The following is a 23,813-nucleotide window of genomic DNA, read 5'->3' on the forward strand; positions in this document are numbered from 1 at the left end:
GACTTGAAACTCTTCAGTTTGTTACATTGAACAAAATGCAAAGTGCAAAGAATTTGAGGTGAAGAATGTAAGAAAATACATATTTTGACTCAAACTTTGTCAATATTAAACAAATTACAATTTTTATCTGAAAATCAGTATTTTTAAGCTATATTAAAAAGCAAAATAAAGCTTTTTATATCAAATTGGATATCTAGGATACTGTTTAGCTGCTTTATTATCATCTAATAATGGTCCCTATAGGGCCATTTGCAAAAGTGTAAAAGCGCTTTTATTAACGTGCTAGCGTGAGGTGCCAACCTGTTAACGTGTTTGTTCTCAATGTTGTTCTTACTAATGCATTGTTGCACTTTTGCAAGTGATAATGCACTAGCGTAAAGTAACAGTGCGCCGGTGCCTTGTTTACAACAAGCCATCGTGCTAACACACAACACACCGTCATGCTAATCCAAGATTACACAACACGCCTTCGCGCTAACACACAATACTCCGTCACGCTAATACAACTTTACACAACATGCTGTTGCGCTAACACACAACATGCCTTCATGCTAACAAACTTCACACAATACACCATCGCACGAACACAAAATATGCCGTCATGCTAACACAACTTTACACAATGAATTGTGTGTTAGTGTAACCGCAGAATGTGTAAAATTGCGTTAGCGTGGCAGTGTCTTGTGTGCTAGTGTGATGGCGTATTGTGTGTTAGCGAGATGGCATGTCGTGTAAAGTTGTTTTAGTGTGATGGCATTTTGTTTGTTAGTGCGACAGTGTGTTATGAAAAATGTGCTAGCGCATCATCACTTTGTGCTAGCACATTTATTCCTAACACAATGTCACACTTTTGCAAATGGCCCTATCAGGACACCACATCTAACCCCCTTACTCTGACACTACCCTAACTCCGTCACTTTACAGAAACTCCACATTGTTCATAAACAAATGTGAATGTGATGTCATTTTTTACTATCTGAATATCTACAATCAGATATTATAAATGAAAAGTTATAACAGTCAAATTCTATAATGCACCAAATTGCAGAACAATTACATGTAATATATTCAGGTCTCGACATTAACGCTTGTCTGCTTGTCCGGTACCAGTGAAAAAGAATTACGGACAAGTGAATATTGCTGGGCACTTGTCCGATTGGACAAGTGCATTTTAATGTAAAGGAGTCTCTAAATAATCAAAAGAACGACTGTTGTGTTGAAAGTTAATCGGTAGTTTCAAGATTGAATCTGTACATAAAAACCAAACTTCGATCCTGATAGAGATCGCTATTAATCGAGTTCACATTTGATCGGGATTGAAGTCCACTTATTGCATACTACTGAAAAGGCATGGAAGTTTGGATTTGGTTTGATTATGACATGTTCACGTGTGAACATTTATGTTGTTATCAGTAGAGAAAGCCTAGATAAAATTTCGTTTTATGTGTTTGTTGTTTATTAATAACATCACGAATCAATCAAGCACATGTCATGTGTAATGGACTTCAAGTTTTCAAGTTGACAGTATTATATCTTTATTGAAAAAATTTCGGACAAGTGAAGTTGAAGTTCGGACAAGTAAATGTCTTGGTCACTTGTCCGAATGGACAAGTAGGAAAAAAGTTAATGTAGAGCCTTGATATTATGTAAAATAGTAAACATCTTTTCTTTTATGCACTATTACATTGATATCTCTGACATATACATCAACATGCTCATTTTCACTTTTCAACCTTGCATGCCATGTTGAATATGGCTAAATATATCTTATTTTTTGTCTACATTTCCCCTGTCCATTTGCCCTAAAGTTACTTGTTGGATATAATGTTAGCATGACATTATTACACATAAAATATATCAATGTTATTTTTTCTGCTGTTGATACTTTTCTTAAAATAAATTTTAATAGTATTTCAAATCTTAAAAACTATTTTTTATGTTAAGTACAAGTTTAAGAAAAAGGGCAAAAATTAACTGGAAGTAAAATTGTATTTAATATGTTGACATATTGTAGAGGGCACTGGTGATGGAGTTAGGGTTCATTGGACATAATTTACAACGTTATACGTGATACACGTTCTATTTAGGGTGTTATAAAAGCCCAGTAACTGCACTTTTTGTGTCACCTGCAGAGCAGCTGGACACTTAGGGATCACTTTATCTGACGTCTGTGTGTCCATCTGTCACACCTTATATCTCAAGAACTGTAAGAGGTATGAATTTGATATTTTGCACATGTATTGGTTGGCACTATATATACATGGCAGACCTGGGGTCAATTACTTTGAAATGTAATGAATTAAATTACAATTACTTTGGAATTTTTACCATTACAATTACCATTACCATTACTCTCATTCAGAAAAGTAATTAATTAAATTACAGTTACTTTGTTAAAGTAATGAATTACATTACACATTACATTTTATAAGAGAAAAACACAAATTTTATGACCACACAATTTATATCCATAAATTAACTTTCTCACACTTTGTGCTCGGTGAATATGCTTTCCCTCGGGTCTATAAGTCAGAGTGGTATTTAGATTTTGGATTCATTTATCATGTTCATGTAGTTTACCTATCTACAGTTGACAAAGAAAGTGCATCAGAACACTTTTAATGTTGTAGTTTCGTTCAGTCTCTATGAATGTTAGTTCCTCTTTTTTTTTTTAAATAAATGATAAACATTTCATACTTTATGTTTTATGTAAAGTGATATTTAATCAACAGATAATTTTATAATTGTAAAAGAAGTATGTATTAATGATTTAATTAATTGGCACTCATAATTAGCTGAGCATGCATAATGAATGAAGATATAACAAAATCAAAGGTGATAATTACTGGTACCTAGATATAGGGTTTAAAGTTAGAGGTGACTAAAGCTACCAAAAAATTAGTGATGAACAATATCAATATTTACATTTGGCCTTAGTTTCCTTTTGTGTCTTCAAGTACGGTAGATCTTACTGATCTTGTGCTTTCCAAGTCCATTTTACCAGAATGAACTATGTGAAAAGGATAAAAAATCAAGTTGAAAAATATAGTCTGTATCTTAATTGATAGTCACAGTAAAGTACATGTATTAATGTCACTTGTTTTGTGGCTATCTTTGAAACCTACTGATAAATGATTTCTTTTAATATTTTTTTCTGGCTCGATCTCTTCAATTGATTTTATAACTGTCTTGTCAAGAAGTTTTCTACTAAAACAGTTATTAAGTATATTCTCTATCAATCACCATTGAATAAACAATTAAAAAAGTGGTAAGATATAGGATTTTAATTTTAAGACTTGCTTTGTTTAAGATTCAGTAATAAAAAGATATTAAAATACAAAATGTAATTGAAATGTGATAGAAAAGTAATAGTCATTACTGACATATTTTTAAAAGTAATACATTACATTACAATTACTTGTAATTGAAAGATGGATCCATTACACCCAATTACTTTGAAAAAATGTAATGTTAACAATGCATTACCATTACACATTACCATTACCCCAGGTCTGATACATGGCTTAATTGTAAAATACCATGAATATCGACCTTGTGACCCTTGAACATGACCTTTGACTACTTTTCAAAATAGTTCATAGTGCCGATATTCAGCTTATTTTTCACATTTAAGAGGTAAGTCAATGCTATTTAGCATGTGCATTGTTTGTCAAAAAACAGTATGAAAAATACCAGACTTACGGTCCACATGACATACTTTGCAAAAAAAAAAATACTCCAGATGATTTAATCATGCTAACTTATGTCTTTTGAAGATTGAGAAGCGGGGTTTTGATAATTAGCATTTATAAAAATCACATGTTAATAAGCTCATGACACTGTATTTTGAAACTGCATGATACACAGCTACCACACAAGCTGAAATTAAATACATTGAAAATACATCAGGATTAGTATTCCAAAATGGACTATTGTAGATTTGCATGAAAGACAGACCAAAGTCTCTTTTGGAGGATTTTCAGAATTAATAAAATGATAAATAATTATTTCAGTTTATTTCAATTTCATTATTAATTTTAGCTTTGAGGGTTGGGGAACTATATTTGTATTCGATTGTCAGATCGCAGTCTTACTATCTGTGGATGCATTTTTTTCTTTGCAGGCTAATGAATAAACTATAACGCTAGTAGTAAGTAAATAGCTGATCACTCTTAGATATATTTACATCTTTAGTGATGCCATAAAGCAGGCAATACACTGTTCGGAACTCTAGTTTATAAATAGTCCTAAAGACAAATTTTATGTTCAATGCTAATAGTAGCAGACAAGAAAAAAAAAATCGTAGACTATCATGGCATGTTTTCTGCTTATGGTGACAGAGCTTGGGTGCTTGTGGATATAGCTCAATCAAGAGATTAGGTTGGATCTGATATTAGCTCATGCTGTTTCTTGTCAAGTAAACATTAATGTCATGAATAGAGAGAAGGAGCATGTCATTGTGTTATCATAATTTTTTCAATACAAAGCACTTACATCATGTACATGAAATACTGGCCATGTTAGTGAGTCATAATTTTATTTTTTTCACTAGAATCTATATACTGTAGATTCCTTATTTTTCACGAGTACTTATTATCGCAAAATGGCTCTTTCACGTCAAATCGCGAAAACAATAATTCGCAAGTGGACAGTTGATCTAGGGATTTTACATTGATTTCAGCAGCATAAAAATAAAAGTGAGTAATTTTCTTTCGCGAGTGGTGCCTATATTTAGGAATCTACAGTATTTCATTGAAAAATACCTTTTTTCCAAAAAATTATTTCAACTGTATTTGTGGCTCATTTTTTATAACTGTAGCATCATAAAATGCCAGAATTTCTTGTGAAACTTGGAAAATGAAAATGAAACTTCAGGTCATTTGAAAAGTCATTGTGAACTCATTTTGAAATCATATTGCTCTGCATTGTCAGATTGTGTCAAGATCATGTCAGTATTTTCATGTGCCTAAGTGAAAGTATGCAACCCAAAAGTAGATCAGGCCAGTTTAGCTTGCCCGTGAGACATCACTGTCTGATTGACCTTCTGTCAACCAAATATTTTCTTCTTTTTTTTTCTTATAACTTCATCTTCTGTTGTATAATAAAGATCAGTGTGAAAAGGAAGAAGTCTTAGAATAAAAGAAAAAAAATGGTCCAAACGAAATGACTTCATCGGTGCCTTTGTTTATTAACCACTGTCAGATTCTTTTACATATGTATGCATAGTAAATTATTTCCAAATCCTATTACTCATACTATGAAGTCTCAGATCACCAAACCATGTCAGTTGATGTAGCTTTTGGCATAATGCACCTCAAGTAATTTATGAGGACCTGTTTACATAATTTGCATTTAATGTACCCTTGTGGTTCACCGAAGAAGATACATGTAGTGTATATGTAAAACTCGTTGATCGGGAAGAACTGGGGACCTATGAATTTATTTTGTTATATCCATAATTTGTTATATCCAAATAACAAATTTGTGAAAGTGAATTCACAATATACATGTTTTCCTTCATGTATGCATGACTACCATAAAATACAAAACTTTGCTTGGAGTACTAAATCTTTCTGATAAATTGAATTTCAAATATAAATACATTTGAAAAATATTGTTGGTTCAATATTTGAAGTTTTGAGATCTTAACAAATATAAATTTCATTATTTTTAACCTCTACAGGGCACAAAAACATGCAGTTTGCTCCTAACCGTAAATTTTACTATCAAAATTTATTATACCCATAGAATTTGACAAGGAATTGTTAAGAATTTTGCTGGTGATCCTAAAAAACTTTGCTTCATCCAAAAATATATCAAAACTCCCTATATTCATGTTGATTCTAAACTAGTTTTACTGTAAAGACTGTGTAATTCAAGGGGAATAACTCTTAAACCTTTATGCAGACACCACAGAGTCTGTATTCTAGCTTAATACTTGTCCATTCATGCATTAATATACCACGCTTACATTTAAATATATTGAGCATAGAAGATAATTTGTTGTATACTTAGGAATTTTATTATATAGGTACAAAAATTAAGCAGCTTTGTCAGTATAAGTGCACTGTGGTATATTGATTCAATGAATATTTTATTTTGCTGCAGGAATTCTGGATCTTAGAAAATATAAGCAATTTTCATACATGTAGCTAGAAAATTCTACAGCATTGTCTATAAAAGTACACAATGAAATCTTGGTTGCATTAATATTTTATATGGCTATAGAAATTCTGGATCTCTGAAAATATAAGCTATAGTCAGCAATATTAAATATAACAACTGTGTCTGTGTTGATTCAGAATTGTTTGTTTAGATATATTTGTTTTAGTATTATCAATTTTTGGCAAATGCAGATTTTTATTAAATTGTAATTGTACTTCTTCAATGGCATGGTCTTATCGTTGTGTAATTTGTTATACAATGTCAATAGAGGAGCTGCACTTAAGTCTGTTGATTATGGCCTTGTGTAGAGCTGTGTACTCTGTTATATTACAGATAGGGGTAGCCGGGGACCGTTTAATTGATCAGAAAACAGGACCACTGGAACTAAAGTCTACCTATTTACAATAATCTGGCAATTTGTCAAGTGAAAACGTATTGTCTGACTGTAAGTATTTAATTTTTGTGTTGTTTTGACTTTCTTACAAGGCATTAGATTTCACCAGTTTAGAGAATTAAAAAAAATGCTTTGATAAAATATTTAGGTAAGCTATTGATCTGCTCCTAAAATTTTTATGCTGACAAATTTTATTGATCTTTTGTCATTTCAAGGTTACAAAAATTTGAGCTAACTCATTCAGTGCAGATCTCACTCTTTCTGATTTGACCTGCACTTGTTTTGACTTGATTCCTGCATCCTAAATTTCTCGGTTTACCTAAATAGTTTCTTGTTTTTATTGTAATAGATGTTGATTGTTGACTGAACAAGTTAAAAATAAAGCTTTTAAAACTACTGGGCCATTTACACCAGATTGTTATGAATTAAAATGTTTTAAATTAATACCATTATTAGGCCATACAGACATTTAAAGCACAAACCAGCAGATAAACATTGAAGAGCTCGAGGATTTGAGTGAGTTAATGCTCTGAACTACCATAAGGATCTGCCATGCCTTTGATGGTTGAAGGCAAACATATGGGGGTACCTCCCAAATCCATTGATGAATTCCTGGAACGCTACCCCCATTATAAGGTTAGTGACTAATGCTGGATATGTTTGTTTCAACTGAATGTTTTAAGAAGGGTGCATCTTTAAGCATTAAAGGAAAAAGTTGCATGCAGATTTAATAACATAATTTAATTTAATAACTTTCCGTAAAGTATAGTGGAAATTTGTTTACATACCTGTGCAATTTATTGCATGTGAAGTCCTAAAAGCAGTTTGTCAACAGGGATCCAGCATGTAATACATGTATATTTTGGGGGGAATTTTATCAAACAAAAAAATTGTTATATTTCATAGTTATTATATAATATAATGAACATGTTCTTTTACCTCTTGTTATTTTGGAACTTTCTTTTAATATCACATTATATCACCTTGACAATATGCTTATTTTTCATTGAATCAGGAAATGGTACATTCTTTTAATAGTGTGCAGTATTGTGGGGGTGTAAATATTTAAGAAAAACAGAGTTTCATATCTTATACAGCATTAAATTATATAATTTCACACCTCAATATTTCTTAGTGCACTACACTCCTGAAAAATTTTCATTCAAATTAATCTATTCATGGTACAATTTTCTCCTAGAAATTATAATGCAGTTATGTGCATTAAAAGGGATTCTGAACAATCGCATATGTGGTTTACCATAGGATTACATATAAAAGCATTAATCAGTTTTGTATATTGCATCAATGTTATTTACAAAGTTAAGACCTTATTTAACAACATTATCATTGCATTTTAAATCTGACCGGGTTACAATGATTAAGGGTGATATTGGGACATTTTAGTCTTTTCCCATGAATTGGGGAGGACTTTTTATCTTTGTTGGCTATACACACCTCAATTGGGCAAGTTCTGATAAATTTCATTCTATGTTGACCCTGAAATAATCCTTTTAACTTCTTTAGTGGTTTAGTTGTAAGGGAGGTGCCATTATTCTGATCTCAATCTACAGCTTTTCATGCTCATGCTTGGGGTAATTGTGACGCTGATCCCTATGGATTGCTTTGATTGAAGCTGCGATTCACAACAATAGTATTCACAGCGAGAAGTTGTGAAGTTCTACAGCATTTAAGTTTTTATCAATAAATGTGAATGTCAAATGATTTTGTAGATCTGTCAACACTTACATAAAAACACACATTCAAAATAAACATTTTAAAGATTAAATGTTTTTGGATTTTGATTCTTCACAAAGAATTCTAAGAATATTTCCCACCAAATGACTTCTGTTAAGCCATTTATAATATGAATTAATACAACTGTGTCTGGGCGAATTAAAATGGAGCAAAATCATTTGCAAATTGACAAGGTAAAAATAACCCTGTATACAGTACAACATATTTATCTGTGGAATTCTTTCAAAGTAAAACTCCTCCTACAATTTTTGTCACAAGGCAACTACTTTCACTTGAAAACTTAAGTTTTCTTTAAAGAGAGGCAGTGATTACTAAATATTAGAATTATATCTAAAAATTCATTCAAAATGCTATTCTTCCTACGATATTAATAAGTAAAGCTCGGTTAACATGTAGACTGCATTAAGATTTATAATTCTGCCTATTGATTTTTGATTTTGCTAATTGTCATTTCCTGGATACAAAGCACAAAATAATCTTACAGAAATGTCAATATGCTGCTCCTCTAACAGTTTTCAATTCACCCCAGCCAAAGGTTGACGTGAGCTGTCTGGCATTCGCCTGTATGTTGTGTGTCAAGTACTGTATTAGCCATGTGTCTGTTGTCTTAAGTATGTCATATTTGTAAACTTTTCACATTTTCAACTTTTTCTCCAGAACCGTTTGGCAAATTTCAACCAAAGTTGAAGGGAAATAATTGAGAAGTAACAAAAATGTGGTGTCAATTAAAAATTTATCTTCTCAAGAATGATGGCCCTAGAAATGATAAAGCTTATGTGAATGCTTCCTTATAATGATTATAGTCAAGTGTATCAATATTTTTTTCTCAAATCATGTTCATCTTTTAAATAGCAGCATGTCCACACTTAGTCATATTGATATGCAAGCATTCTCCTTTATTCAATTCATTTTATTGTAGATTCAAGTTTCTTTCAAAGCATGCTCAGGGACTATATTGGGGCCACAATTGGGGGACAATATATGTTCACACTCAGAAGATTAAGGCCCACAATATGTTATGTTGACTTTAAGCCTTAACATAATATACAATTGCAAAAAGAAGTTTCAGTTATTTACCGTAGATATTAATCTGTGAATGAGAATGATGACACAGGTGAGTGTTGTAGGCCATGGGTCTCTTATTGCATGATTTCAACAAAACTTTGAGCGGTTTGACTTTCTTCAAGAGACCCAATTCTGTTAAATCATTTTTAATTTCAATCAATGGTTTTTCAATGGTAACTTAAAGTAGAATAATTGCTTTTTGTACTCCTCCAGTTTTCACTCTAACTCTGAACAGAAAAGACAAACTTACTCAAAGGTATTAATGTCGATTTCACTTTGTTCAATTGATGTATAGTAGTCCAGATTTGAGTATCATAGGAAGGAAACCTTCCAAAAATTTTCCCCTCAAAAATAGCCACGTTTTTCTGAGGTTGTGTGAATAATTTTTTTTTCTCAAATTATTCACCCCTCCCCCTTTCGGGGCCATTAGTTAATCAGATTTAACATAATGAACTTGAGGGAAACTCATGGACAAGAGTGCTTAAACTTTCCTTGTCATAGAGCTGTTCTTATTTTTACAGGAAACTTCTAAGAATCTCCTGGAACAAAAATGTCGATCCATTGTTCCAATAGGACTTCTGTACGTGGGACAGAGAGAGATGGCTGCCACCACACCAGATGATGGTAAGCATCCAAAGGCATTTTCATTTAGCGATTCCTTAAGTCTTTAACAAGTTTACAAATCAAAGGAGAGAATTTGATCCATGAACAGCAGTTTTAAAATTTATGACTCTTCTGTTGTAAAATTTGTATCCATGGAACTCAAGTTTCACCAGGTTACATGCATACGTACAATACACATACAGTATAAAACTAGATAGTGATATCTTGACTAGCAGTACAATGTATATGGTTATTACTTTACAACATGTTCCTGTGTAGATCTCATAAAAGATTTGTGTAATACCACATTGGATACAGCTTTTTAAAAGATAAAACAACAGATTTCATATACCATAAATAACAAAGTGGTTATTCATTATCATTTATAAGTAACTGAAATGAGAGTGTAGCATCATTTATGATGAATAACTTAAAAGAGCTTTCATTTATTTGCCTTTTGCATATGACAGGATGATTTTCTTTGAATTGCTGTTATAAGGTGTGTGTTTTATGTTTGAAAATTTTTATAGAAATGATACAGATGATGGGAACAGAGGATGCCACAACTTGTCACATCGCTATTCTCCGGCATACAGGTACCAGTAAAACATATACAATATAACTTGTCACATCGCTATTCTCGGGCATACAGGTACCAATAAAACATATACAATATAACTTGTAACATCGCTATTCTCCGACATACAGGTACCAATAAAACATATACAATATAACTTGTAACATCGCTATTCTCCGACATACAGGTACTAGCTTTCTCAATATTTCTCTTATATAAAACATATAAGATATAACTTGTCACATCGCTGTTCTCAGAAATACAAGTATGAATAAAACATATAAGAATGAAAAATAATGGGGAGGGGTGTGTTTACAGGGGCAGGGGCACTTTAATAGGAAGAATATGGTATTCTCTCCTTACATATTCTTATTGCCAGTCTTCTTTGCTAGCCAAGGGTGGGGAGTTGATAGTCACCCTTGGCTAGCAAAGATGCCATGCCTGTCTGTTATGATGTATTTCATCACAGGGTCAGGAGCTGTGTGTTTGTGTCACTTTGACTCCTGTGGAATTGAGACTGGATGTAAGAAGATGCTGGGACTAGTGAAAGAATTATCAAAAGATAAGTTACCAGGCAGGTAAGTGCTAATCAGTCTCAGACAGAAGCATTAATTGTCAAATTTTGCTTAATATAAGTTCCATCTAGTGGCTGTTCAAGAAACCAAGAGAGATAACTCCTATAGAATGTAGATGGAGATTTACTATTTTTCCCAGATTATACATATTTGATACAAATTGGCTTAGGTCGAACTGTGTGAAAGGAAATTTCTTTAAAATGAATTATTTTCTTGTCTTGTATTTACCGGTACGTAATTTTTATTTGAATATTATACAAATCATGACACTTTTACATTTCTGATGCTTCAATTTTACATATACACTGTACATGTCTATGAATATGTTGATAGCACACACACATGCAGATACTATATATACATGTAATGCAACAATGATTTATATATGTACCTCTACAAGACAGTAAAGGAGCCTCTGATTTAAGGCAATTCAGTAACAATAAAGGCAATATATATTTTTATGCCCCTGGATCGAAAGATCCTGTGGGTATATTGTTTTTGTCCTGTCTGTCTGTTTGTCTGTTTATCTGTTTGTCTGTTTATCTGTTTGTCTGTTTATCTGTTGTCAACTTTAACCTTGCCCATAACTTTTGATTGGTTGGAGCTATGACTTTCATATTTCACATATGAATTCCTTGTTGACAAGACCTTTCTTTGGGTACCACCATATTTGACCTTTTGACCTTGACCTTGGAGTTTGACCCACTTTTGCAAAATTTTATGAGACTTTAACCTTGGCCATAACTTCTGAACAGTTGGTGCTTGGGGTTTCAAACTTCACATGTGTATTCTTTGTGACAAGGCCTTCCTTTGGATACCAACAACTTTGACCTTTTCACCTTGACCTTGGAGTTTGACCTACTTTTGAAAAACTTTAACCTTGGCCATAACTTTTGAACAGTTGGTGCTTGGGGTTTCAAACTTCACATGTGTATTCCTTGTGACAAGACCTTCCTCTGGATATCAACCTCTTTGACCCTTTGACCTTGACCTAGGAGTTTGACCTACTTTTGAAAAACTTTAACCTTGGCCATAACTTTTAAACGGTTGGAGCTAGGGCTTTCCTACTTCACATATGTAATCCTTGTGACATCACCTTCCTTTGGATACCAACCACTTTGACCCTTTGACCTTGACATAGGAGTTTGACCTACTTTCGAAAAACTTTAACCTTGGCCATAACTTTTGAATGGTTGGTGCTAGGACTTTCATACTTTACATATGTAACCCCTGTGACATCACCTTCCTTTGGATACCAACCACTTTGACCCTTTGACCTTGAACTAGGAGTTTGACCTACTTTCGAAAAACTTTAACCTTGGCCATAATTTTTGAATGGTTGGTGCTAGGGCTTTCATACTTCACATATGTAATCTTTGTGAAAAGACCTTCCTTAGGATACCAACCACTTTGACCCTTTGACCTTGACATAGGAGTTTGACCTACTTTCGAAAAACTTTAACCTTGGCCATAACTTTTGAATGTTTGGTTCTAGGGCTTTCATACTTTACGTATGTAATCCTTGTGACAAGACCTTCCTTTGGATACCAACAACTTTGACCTTGACCTTGATGTTTTACTTACTTTTAAAAAACTTTAACCTTCGCCATAACTTTTGAATAGTTGCAGCTAGGGCTTTCAAATTAAACATTTTTTATCTTTTGGCCTGGATTTTGACTTGCATTTGAGAAACTTTAACCTTCACCATAAGCTGTCATACGGGGGCATCAGTGTTTCACAAACACATCTTGTTGATTTTAGTAAGGCATTCATTTCAGTCATTATTAAAATATGATTGCTGAGGATCAATCAGTTAGAACTGTAAACTTAGCATAGTTTGAACATGTATAAAAAAAAAAGACCACTAAGAATCAACCAATCAAAACTCTTGAGTCAACCAACTTGTGTAAAATTAATATAAGAGTCACATGATCTCTGCTATATCTATGTTTTACAGTAAAAACACTAGATAACTCACATCCATTACATTCTTAACAACATATACTGTAGAAGCACTCGTGGGGATAAAATTTTGTTGAATTGTCATCTATAAAGATTTCAAGGGCATTAAATTCCATTGTTTTGAAAGTAATTCTATTCAATATATAATCACAACTTTCATAACATTACATTCTGTATCAACATATATGACACACATTACATTCTGTAACAACACAAATTACATTCTATACCAACATACAGTACATTCTGTCACAAAATACATTACATTCAGTGTAACAACACAAGTTACTTCTGTCACAGCAAACAAACATTACATGCTTAATCAACATATATTTCATTATGTAACAAATACACATTACATTTGTCATAATGGACATTAGATTATATAACAATATACATTAAATTCTGTATCAACACAATAACTTTCTGCAAGAACATACAGTACTTTCTGTAACAATATGCATTACATTGTCACAAGAAAACATAATATTCTGTAACAAACATTCCACTATGTATCCACTTACATTACATTCTGAAACAACATGCACTACATTCTTTTTTCATTTTGTAACAACAGGTATTACATTCCATTCAGTAACAGTATGCAATACATTCTGTAATCACAGTTTAAGGGAATGTTTTAATGTTTACAGTGATGCAATACATTCTGTAATGACAGTTTATGGGTATGTTTAATGTTTACAGTGAAGGACGGTAAGTTATAAATGGTTTCTTTCCCAATAGAAGTGGCTTTTCATCTGGTCTAGGTACTCTGGCTTAAGTTTCCATGGCTCTTTGAAATGGCTGATGGGTGTCTCTGGCTGTTAGCTTTTCTTCATTTTAGATTATTTGTCAATAAAGTCTCACATTTTCATAAAAGTCATGTGGAAACTGAATAAAGCTAGGGATATGCCAAACATTCAATGCTTACATGCTGGTCTTGGAGGACCCCCCCCCCCCCCCCCCACACACACACAAAATGCTTTATTTCCTCTTCCCTTGATGTCATCTTACCATCACCCTTTGATCAATTTTGTTTTTAGTTTTCCTGAACCAGGGGTTCAAGTGATTTTTTTTCAGAATAAAGTTTTTTTATGTTTTTATATAATAATATACCTAGTTTTGGGGGATCTGTTAGAGTTAATAAGATTAGGACACCTGAATAATGAGGATATTTCTACAAAAATTACTCCATGTTTCAATTAACTTATCTTTCCTCACAACAATTTTAACTTTTATTTACAGTTTTGTGGAATCTTCTTTATGTAATGTACATGATTGTTCAAATTATCTCCATAGGATGTGGACACAATTAGTTTTGCATTTGAAAATTTTGTAAAATATTTTTATACAGTTTTTTTTAACAACAGGGTATGATATAGTCAAATTTAATGAATAAACTCTCAGTAAGTTTTTTTCTGGAGAAGAAGATTTATTAATTTTCCTGAAATTCAAGCCTATTACTTGTAAATTTAATTCATGTATGCAATCATTAATATATGTCACCAAAAGAGAGGGTATCAATACTTTCCTCTGGCAGAGTGAGAACAATGTGCTCAGGTAAGCACTGTGGCTCATGGGTATCATATTTCATTCAAGGAAAATTAGTTGCAGTATTTATTTTTTTTAAGCTAGAAATGTTTTGCTTGTTGGGATTGAGGAATCATATCATACCCAGTTTACATATGAATGTTACCATACTCTGATGTCAGGTGTAAATGTTAATATACTCTGATGTCAGACGTAAATGTTAATATACTCTGATGTCAGGTGTAAATGTTAACATACACTGATGTCAGGTGTAAATATTACCAAACTCTGATATCAGGTGTAAATGTTACCGTACTCTGATGTCAGATGTAAATATTACCATACTCTGATGTCAGGTGTAAATGTTAATATACTCTGATGTCAGGGTAAATATTACCATACTCTGATGTCAGGTGTAAATGTTACCATACTCTGATGTCAGGTGTAAATGTTACCATACTCTCACATCAGGTGTAAATGTGAACATATTCTGATGTCAGGTGTAAATGTTAACATACTCTGATGTCAGGTGTAAATATTACAAAACTTTGATGTCAGGTGTAAATATTACCATACATTGATGTCAGGTGTAAATGTTACCATACTCTGATGTCAGTGTAAATATTACCATACATTGATGTCAGATGTAAATGTGAACATACTCTGATGTCAGGTGTAAATGTGAACATACTCTGATGTCAGATGTAAATGTTAACATATTCTGATGTCAGGTGTAAATGAGGAGAACTTGCGGGAATATTTACAGTGCTGTGTTTATAATTTAGTAAAATTCAACATGATGAAAGATTTTAATAGAGATTGCCTCTCTAGCATGCTTAGATAACCCAGAGAACTATAAGTGCATACCTTTATCTACACTGCATCAGCTGCACGTGCAATAACATTCATTAATTTGATGTATTTTCTCAGGATAGAGCTCCATTTAGCAGGAGGGTTCAGAGATGATAAGGGAATGTCAGAGGAGCTGTCAATCAAACTTTTGAGTAAGTCTTATGATTAATTACATGTATTAGTATATAAAACTTCCTGCATACATTTCTACACATTGATTTATTTGCTATCCAGAAATAATGAGAATTTCAGTGAATTTTAAATCTATGATACATGGCAAAAGAAGATGTAAAGATTTCAGATACCTTGAGTTATTTTCATTTTGTATTATTGGAACAAAGAACAAAGTTCACTGAAGTCCTTATTTCTGAAAAACGAAAACGGTTTAATTTTACTGGCCAGTGCTTTAAATATCATTTAGACCCATGGTGACTACATATGTATTGAAAGCAACATAATTTTCTTGTTGGTCAAAGTATCATAATGTCATTAATTGTGTCACTAATAACATTTCCTAACAATTTCTATCAAAACAGCCTATATTCAGGGATGTGCTTATATTTTAATTCTTTGTTAAATTTACTAAAATACACAAGTTTTCTGTAAAATTCAAGAACATGGAAATTTTACACAAAGCCTGTTTTCCAATAAGGCACTTTCTTACGGGTAATGAAAGCATTAAGTCTCTGCTTTATAGTAAAGTTTGACATAGAACATCAGGTGACAATTAATTAACTAGTCAGGGTCATTATGCATAAACTGCCAACCTACATGTAGCGCCTTAGCCAATTTTTGACCAGGAAAGCTTAGGTATTGGTAAGAATACGTAATCAGTCTGTCTCAAATAAATACAAATAAAGAATACAGACACACAGTTGTATATTTTAAGTTTTAATTTGAAAATCCATGTATAACTCTTCAATTTATTTTAAATGCAAACCAAAACTTCTTTATTAAAATCCTGAACTTCTGTTTGTAGAAAGTTTTGATTTATTAAAAAATGAAATTAACAATTTACAGAACTATAAATAAATGTTAATGATGTATCATTGTGGCAAAAATTGAAGCAACCATTTCTCTTATTTTCAGCTGCATTTAATAATTTACCAGAAGAAATCCATTTACAGACAGCCTGTATAACAGGTAAATGGGATACCACTATGCTGAGTATGTTAGAGTACTTTAGAGGAAGCTGGTTATATTTCTTCATTTCATGACTGAAATTGTTTATTTGTATCCCTACTATATAAATATACATCATTATATAAAAAATATTGCAATTTGTGTCAAGTATTTGATTTTCTTATTTTTTTATGCCCCCGGATCGAAAGATCCCGGGGGTATATTGTTTTTGTCCTGTCTATCTGTTTGTCTGTTTGTCTGTTGTCAACTTTAACCTTGTCCATAACTTTTGATTGGTTGGAGCTATGACTTTCATATTTCACATGTGCATTCCTTGTGACAAGACCTTTCTTTGGGTACCATCATATTTGACCTTTTGACCTTGACCTTGGAGTTTGACCCACTTTTGCAAAATTTTATGAGACATTAACCTTGGCCATAACTTCTGAACAGTTGGTGCTTGGGGTTTCAAACTTCACATGTGTTTTTTTTGTGACAAGGCCTTCCTTTGGATACCAACAACTTTGACCTTTTGACCTTGACCTTGGAGTTTGACCTACTTTTGAAAAACTTTAACCTTGGCCGTAACTTTTGAACAGTTGGTGCTTGGGGTTTCAAATTTCACATGTGTATTCCTTCTCACAAGACCTTCCTCTGGATATCAACCTCTTTGACCCTTTGACCTTGACCTAGGAGTTTGACCTACTTTTGAAAAACTTTAACCTAGGTCATAACTTTTGAATGGTTGATGCTAGGGCTTTCATACTTCACATATGTAATCCTTGTGACATCTCCTTCCTTTGAATACCAACCACTTTGACCCTTTGACCTTGACATAGGAGTTTGACCTACTTTCGAAAAACTTTAACCTTGGCCATATTTCTTGAATGATTGGTGCTAGGGCTTTCGTACTTCACATATGTAATCCTCGTGACAGGACCTTCCTTTGGATACCAACCACTTTGACCCTTTGACCTTGACATAGGAGTTTGACCAACTTTCGAAAAACTTTAACCTTGGCCATAACTTTTGAATGGTTGGTGCTAGGACTTTCATACTTTACGTATGTAATCCTTGTGACAAGACCTTCCTTTGGATACCAACAACTTTGACCTTGACCTTGATGTTTTGCTTACTTTTAAAAAACTTTAACCTTCGCCATAACTTTTGAACAGTTGCAGCTAGGGCTTTCAAATTAAACATTTTTTATCTTTTGGCCTGGATTTTGACTTGCATTTGAGAAACTTTAACCTTCGCCGTAAGCTGCTAACAGGGGCATCAGTGTTTCACAAACACATATTGTTTTTTTTTTGTCATTCTATTTTGATGTCGCAATCGAAACTTTAACTCTGTTTAAATGCATCAAGCATTAGTGCATTAACCACTAGAAAGATGGAACAGTTACGTCAGAATCTAAAAATGTTTATGTTGACTCAGGTTCAATAAACTATACCTTTTATACTCAGTGAGAATTTCTGGTATAGTAAGCTTTATTGTACTGATGCATACACATATTCATAAAATATTTATATTACAGATATAAATAATACAAAGAAGAATGCTACTAATTTCCCTGTTATTTATGGTCTAGGTTAGTACTTGATTACAATGCAATAACATTTTAAAGTAAAACAGATTACAAACATTTCACTATCACTTTATTAAATAAAATCTAAATTATGATCATAAACTATATACCATACAACCACTTTCTAAAAAAAAGAGAACATAGAGAGTGGATTTTCCTTGTAGAATTAAGGTAAGTAGGAATTATTAAATTTGCTTCATTTCTTGGTTTTATTTAGTGATACACCTGAACAGTGGAGAAATCCAGAAAGCCACGTTTTTAGATAGGGGACCAGATCAACCAATCAGATCAGCTCGTCATTTCACAGGAAGTGAAGAGGTCAGATTATAGTTTTGATAAAGAGGTTTACAACATGCAATTTCAAATATTGGTAGATGAAATAAAGTCAGTAGTTGAAAAAAAATCCGTAATGTATTATAAGTGAAAGATAAGTTTAGTTCACCTGAGCCAAAGAATTTTTATCAAAGATTGCTGGCATTGAATTCTTCTCTAAAACCACTGACTCATTTCCAAGCAAACTTGGTACAAAGGAGTGAGGTGGGTTTTTTTTTTTTTGGGGGGGGGGGGGAGGGAGTAATATATAAGATGAAGTCCATACCACTTTCAAGAAGAGATGACAAATAAGGATTGAAAATAGCATTGGGTTATTTAAAAATCTTCTTTATACATATTCTGTTTTGCAAATTTTGCAATGTGTCTCAGTCGAGTTATACATGTATGTGGCCTATAGGCTTCTTGTTTTATGGTACAGTATTTCGTCCAGACATTATTTCTCAATGTTATATGTTTCAGATTATCAACATTTATGACCACAAAAAAGGTCTTTTGTCCATTGGTCCATTTAACTACAGTACTATGGATGAGATTGACCTTCTGTGTCGACTTCCAGATCAGTTCATACGAGAGGTTTGTATTTTAATCATTTTGAAAATGTATAATATGTACTTCAACTGTTCAAGAAACACTTTTGCTACTTGAACTTTACCAATCACATTTATTCTACTTAAAACAAACTGTTCCAAGCACAGTTGTGTAACTTGAACTGTTCCAAAAAATTTTTCTTTACTTGAACTGTTCCACATCAAACTTTTAGTACTCGAATTGTTCCAAGCAGACTTTTGCTACATAAACTGCTTCAATCACACTTTTGCTTCTTAAACTGCTGCAATCACACTTTCGCTACTTGAACTATTCCAATCACACTTTTGCAGTGTGAACTATTCCAATCACACTTTTGCTATGTGAACTATTTCAATCACACTTTTGCTAATGGAACTGTTCCAATCACACTTTTACTTTGTGAACTATTCCAATCACACTTTTGCTATGTGAACTATTCCAATCACACTTTTGCAATGTGAACTATTTTAATCACACTTTTGCTATGTGAACTATTTCAATCACACTTTTGCTATGTGAACTGTTCCAATTACACTTTTGCTATGTGAACTGTTCCAATCACACTTTTGCTCTGTGTACTATTTCAATCACACTTTTGCTTTGTGAGCTGTTCCAATCATACTTCTGCTTTGTGAACTATTCCAATCACACTTTTGCTATGTGAACTATTCCAATCACACTTTTGCTATGTGAACTATTCCAATCACATTTTTGCTATGTGAACTATTTCAGTCACACTTTTGCTAATGGAATTGTTCCAATCGCACTTTTGCTACTGGAACTATTCCAATCACACTTTTGCTATGTGAACTATTCCAATCACACTTTTGCTATGTGAACTATTCCAATCACACTTTTGCTATGTGAACTGTTTCAATCACATTTTTGCTATGTGAACTATTTCAGTCACACTTTCGCTAATGGAATTGTTCCAATCACACTTTTGCTACTGGAACTATTCCAATCACACTTTTGCTATGTGAACTATTTCAATCACACTTTTGCTATGTGAACTATTCCAATCATACTTTTGCTATGTGAACTATTCCAATGACACTTTTGCAACTGGAACTATTCCAATGACACTTTTGCTACTGGAACTATTCCAATCACACTTTTGCTACTGGAACTATTCCAATCACACTTTTGCTACTGGAACTATTCCAATCACACTTTGTTACTGCATGTACTGGAACTGTTCCAATCACACTTTTGCTACCAGAACTGTCCCACACTTTAGCTACTTGAACTGTATTATTGCTATTTTAACTGTTTTAAACACATTATTGCTACTTGAGAAGTTCTTACTACAGTATTGGTGCTTGATTCCATTTAAGCTGTTGTTTGTTTAAGCTACTTTAACTGTTCTAATCACAATATTGCTTCTTCTTTGACACATTGTTATCACACTCTTGTACCTCTCTGCACTAGAACTGCTGAGGTCACAATATTATAACCTAATTTGAAGATATCTGCTTCACTTGAATTGTTCTAATACCAATAAATACTTCTTTACTTGAACTTTTCTGACCCCAGTATTGTTACTTTACTTGAACATGCTTTTTTGCAATTTTTGCATGTAGTGTCCTACAATAACACATAAGATTGTCAAAAATTCACTTGTATTATTTGTACTTTTTGCAGCTTTATCCAATGCCTTTTAATATTACAAATCAAATTCCTAGAATTTACCATTTCCAAGACTACTAGTTTATAATGTGCATTCTGTATAACCAAGATGAGCAATCTTGTGAAAAATCTGACCATGTATCCCAATTTTACAGATTATAAAGGGAAATAGAAACTATTCTCAAAAAAGTTACTGAATGATGAGCCATTTTTTTACCCATTAAAATGAAAATTCTTTCACCACATTTGACTCTATATTTTGTTTTTAGTCTGTCAAGTATTTGGCTTACACTTTACTAGGAATCCTGTCATTTTGACATAAAATTACATGTACTGTAAACTTGGAAATGTATGAGATGGGGAAATTTTTGCAAATTTTGCGATAAGTTAAAAATTTTAAAAATTCAAAAAATTTTGAAAAGTTTGGTAATAAACTACAAACAGCACATTTTGTGAATACTTTAACTTTCACAGTCATAGCCCCCCTCCCCAATACAAAAGCTTCGTTACATGGAGATCGCAGAAATTCCCCCTTAAAAATATCCACGTTTACAGTACTAGCAGTATTCATATTTTTCAATGAAATTCAGTTATAAAGTTTTTCGTTGAAATTGTGGGAAGTATGGAATCCAGATAGGATCCCGTAGTTCACTATCGCACATCGACTCCTGGCGCGATGACACGATGGTGTGGTGACGATCCCGCGATGACAATGACGGGACATGCGATAGCGTGATGTCGATGATACTTTGGCGCTATAATGTAATAACAGTGGGTCTATAGAGTATAGAGCGATAGCAAAAATCGCTTCATCGTCATCGTGTCATCTCCATCGCGTCATCGGCATCGTATCGTAGCGTCGTGTGCTATCGCTCCATTGTATCGTCGTCATTGAATTTTCGCTTCATCGTCATCGCATCATTGCGTCGTCATCATCGCTTTATCGCATCATCAACCCAAACTTCGATGGCACGCTGATGCGATAGTGAACTACATGGCCATATCCGAATTCTTTAGGGGAGAGTGTTATCTAGAAACTAAAGCATGACAGATGATCTGAATCACCGTCAGGAATTCTCACTGATAGAATTTCTCACTGATAGGAATATCCAGAATATTATTTCATACCTCTGTTGGGGACAAAAATATGAATAGCTGTTATTCTAAAATCGCTCAACCGTACGAGAATTGGACATAAACGATTTGCAAGATAAAATGTAAATGAAGGGTATTTATTCCATTCTGCAATGAATCAACAGTGGGATAAATTCCTATCCGCTTGGGAACATTTCAAAAGTACACGAAGGATAAAACATGCCGAATTCTGCACAGAAGACCACCAACTAAGAATTTGAGCAAACTTTCATCAAAGCACTTAGACTCTAATGAACACGAATTGTTAAATACAAGAGCGTCAGAGACAGGAAGCAGTTCTCATCTGTCCCTCAGTTTTAAAGGTCCAAGAAATCGTAAAAATAGAGATTTCAGTGAAATGCATTTTGCAACACGTTTGAAATAAAAGACATTGAAGTATATCTTATTTGATTAAATTTCCATTGTGTCGGCGTTACACTAAATATACATTTGAAAATTTTTCACATCTTTTACAAGTTTCTTTTTTTTTTATTAGATCAATCACCGTGTTTGTTTTTGACTTACATGTAATATAATGAACGGGCTCCGAGACCATGAAACTCGGATGAACTCACTTTTGATCTCAGTGTCACTTTTCACAATTAAAATGAGGCTAAGATTAAATATGTGCTTGTCTTAAGTTTTTTGGGCTCCGGAACCAGGTCTTCATGCTGGATTCTAACCCTAAATATTAACAACTGTACATTGACATTTTTCAAAATTTTCTTTTCAACTACCATAAATATTCATTGTCATTATTTCTGGAACTTTAATAATGCAGTTTGCTACTTTAAGACATGTGAGGATGTTATTTGTTACAAGATAAAACACTTCCCTGATTAATTTTTCTAGCATCTCTCCACGTCCCCTGAACAGGAGCCAGCACACTTTGAGGAGGCAGTCAGAGCAGCATTGGTTCAGATTAGGGATCACCCAGAACCCCTTAAAACAGTGTTCAAAGATGGCCGACCTCGTCAGTACAAGCTGGAATCCAACGGGTCCTGGACGAACAGAAACGTGTAAAATATTTAGAACTGAGTTCAAACGGAAAAAATTGAAATGTAGTTTGAACGCTTAACTGACTAGACTGTGATACCTGATTATTTTTATACATCAATCAAGTTATGTATTAGTTGTTTTTAGTACTGATTTTCATTTGTTAATTTATTGAGAAATCACTCCTCTGTCTTGTTGTTGGGTTAGTTAGCACTGGACTGGAAACTTCGATTTAGATGTCGTTTTCTGGCTAATTACTAGTTTACACTTGCCATTTTTCTATTGTAGAAATCACAGGTACTTGTGGACACAGGACCCCCCCCCCCCCCCCCCAGCAATTCAACCCCGATGTTTGTTGGACATTTTTTTCACAAATTATATTTATTACACTTATTCATCATGTGTACCATAGGAAAAAATCGTGAAACCCCCAAAATAATCGTTCCACACAAAAATACCCCACTATACATTATAAGAGAGAAAGGTATGCCACTCCGGTTTGTTTACGTTGTACCCCCACTGGTCTTTCTGGGTTTAAAAACATGTATCTATTTTATTTCAACCTAAAATGTCGGTTCACACTGTCTCTACATATATTTCTGTCTTAGTTCATGCTATCGGATTGACTCTGCATCTCGTAAGAATCCCACAATTAATCCTTAAACAGCATTGTAGTCAGTGCGTTGAAAATTCCTTAGGTAAACGCAACGGAAGTGCATGGAGAATATATTACGTATTATGATAAAACCCGAGAGAGATTATTACGTCAAAGCCAAAACTCTCTCGGACGTTATCGTAATAAGTGATACATTCTTGGTGTACTTCCGTTGCGTTTACCTAAGGAATTTTCAACGCACTGGCTTCAATGCTGTTTAAGGATTAATTGTGGGATTCTTACGAGATGCAGAGTCAATCCGATAGCATGAGCTAAGACTGAAATATATGTAGAGACAGTGTGAACCGACA

The 23,813-nt window shown here is 33.3% G+C and overlaps 2 protein-coding genes across 2 annotated transcripts in view; both read left to right on the forward strand.

The window, feature by feature from the left end:
• Positions 1-23,813, forward strand: part of LOC133199523 (ubiquitin-conjugating enzyme E2 D2B-like) — a 236,971-nt gene that overhangs the window by 29,973 nt on the left and 183,185 nt on the right. The window lies entirely within an intron of this gene.
• On the forward strand, positions 7-23,789 carry LOC133199518 (protein N-terminal asparagine amidohydrolase-like). Its single transcript, XM_061335328.1, has 12 exons — positions 7-67; positions 6,499-6,610; positions 7,016-7,195; positions 9,901-10,003; positions 10,513-10,578; positions 11,029-11,137; positions 15,557-15,630; positions 16,568-16,621; positions 18,138-18,191; positions 18,406-18,506; positions 18,981-19,094; positions 22,704-23,789. The coding sequence occupies exons 3-12, from the start codon at positions 7,112-7,114 to the stop codon at positions 22,872-22,874; spliced, it is 930 nt and encodes a 309-aa protein (XP_061191312.1). The 5' UTR covers positions 7-67; positions 6,499-6,610; positions 7,016-7,111; the 3' UTR covers positions 22,875-23,789.

This window comes from Saccostrea echinata, unplaced genomic scaffold (genome assembly GCF_033153115.1).
Source record: "Saccostrea echinata isolate AGI-Se365-2 ecotype Australia unplaced genomic scaffold, CSIRO_AGI_Sech_v1 ptg000034l, whole genome shotgun sequence".
NCBI lineage: Eukaryota > Metazoa > Mollusca > Bivalvia > Ostreida > Ostreidae > Saccostrea > Saccostrea echinata.

Coding starts and splice junctions, on each gene's coding strand:
- LOC133199518 (XM_061335328.1), top strand. CDS start 7,112: ATGCCTTTGATGGTTGAAGGCAAACATATGGGGGTACCTCCCAAATCC. Junction 18,192..18,405: donor CCCTGTTATTTATGGTCTAG/GTTAGTACTTGA, acceptor GGTTTTATTTAG/TGATACACCTGAACAGTGGA. Junction 18,507..18,980: donor ATTTCACAGGAAGTGAAGAG/GTCAGATTATAG, acceptor TATATGTTTCAG/ATTATCAACATTTATGACCA.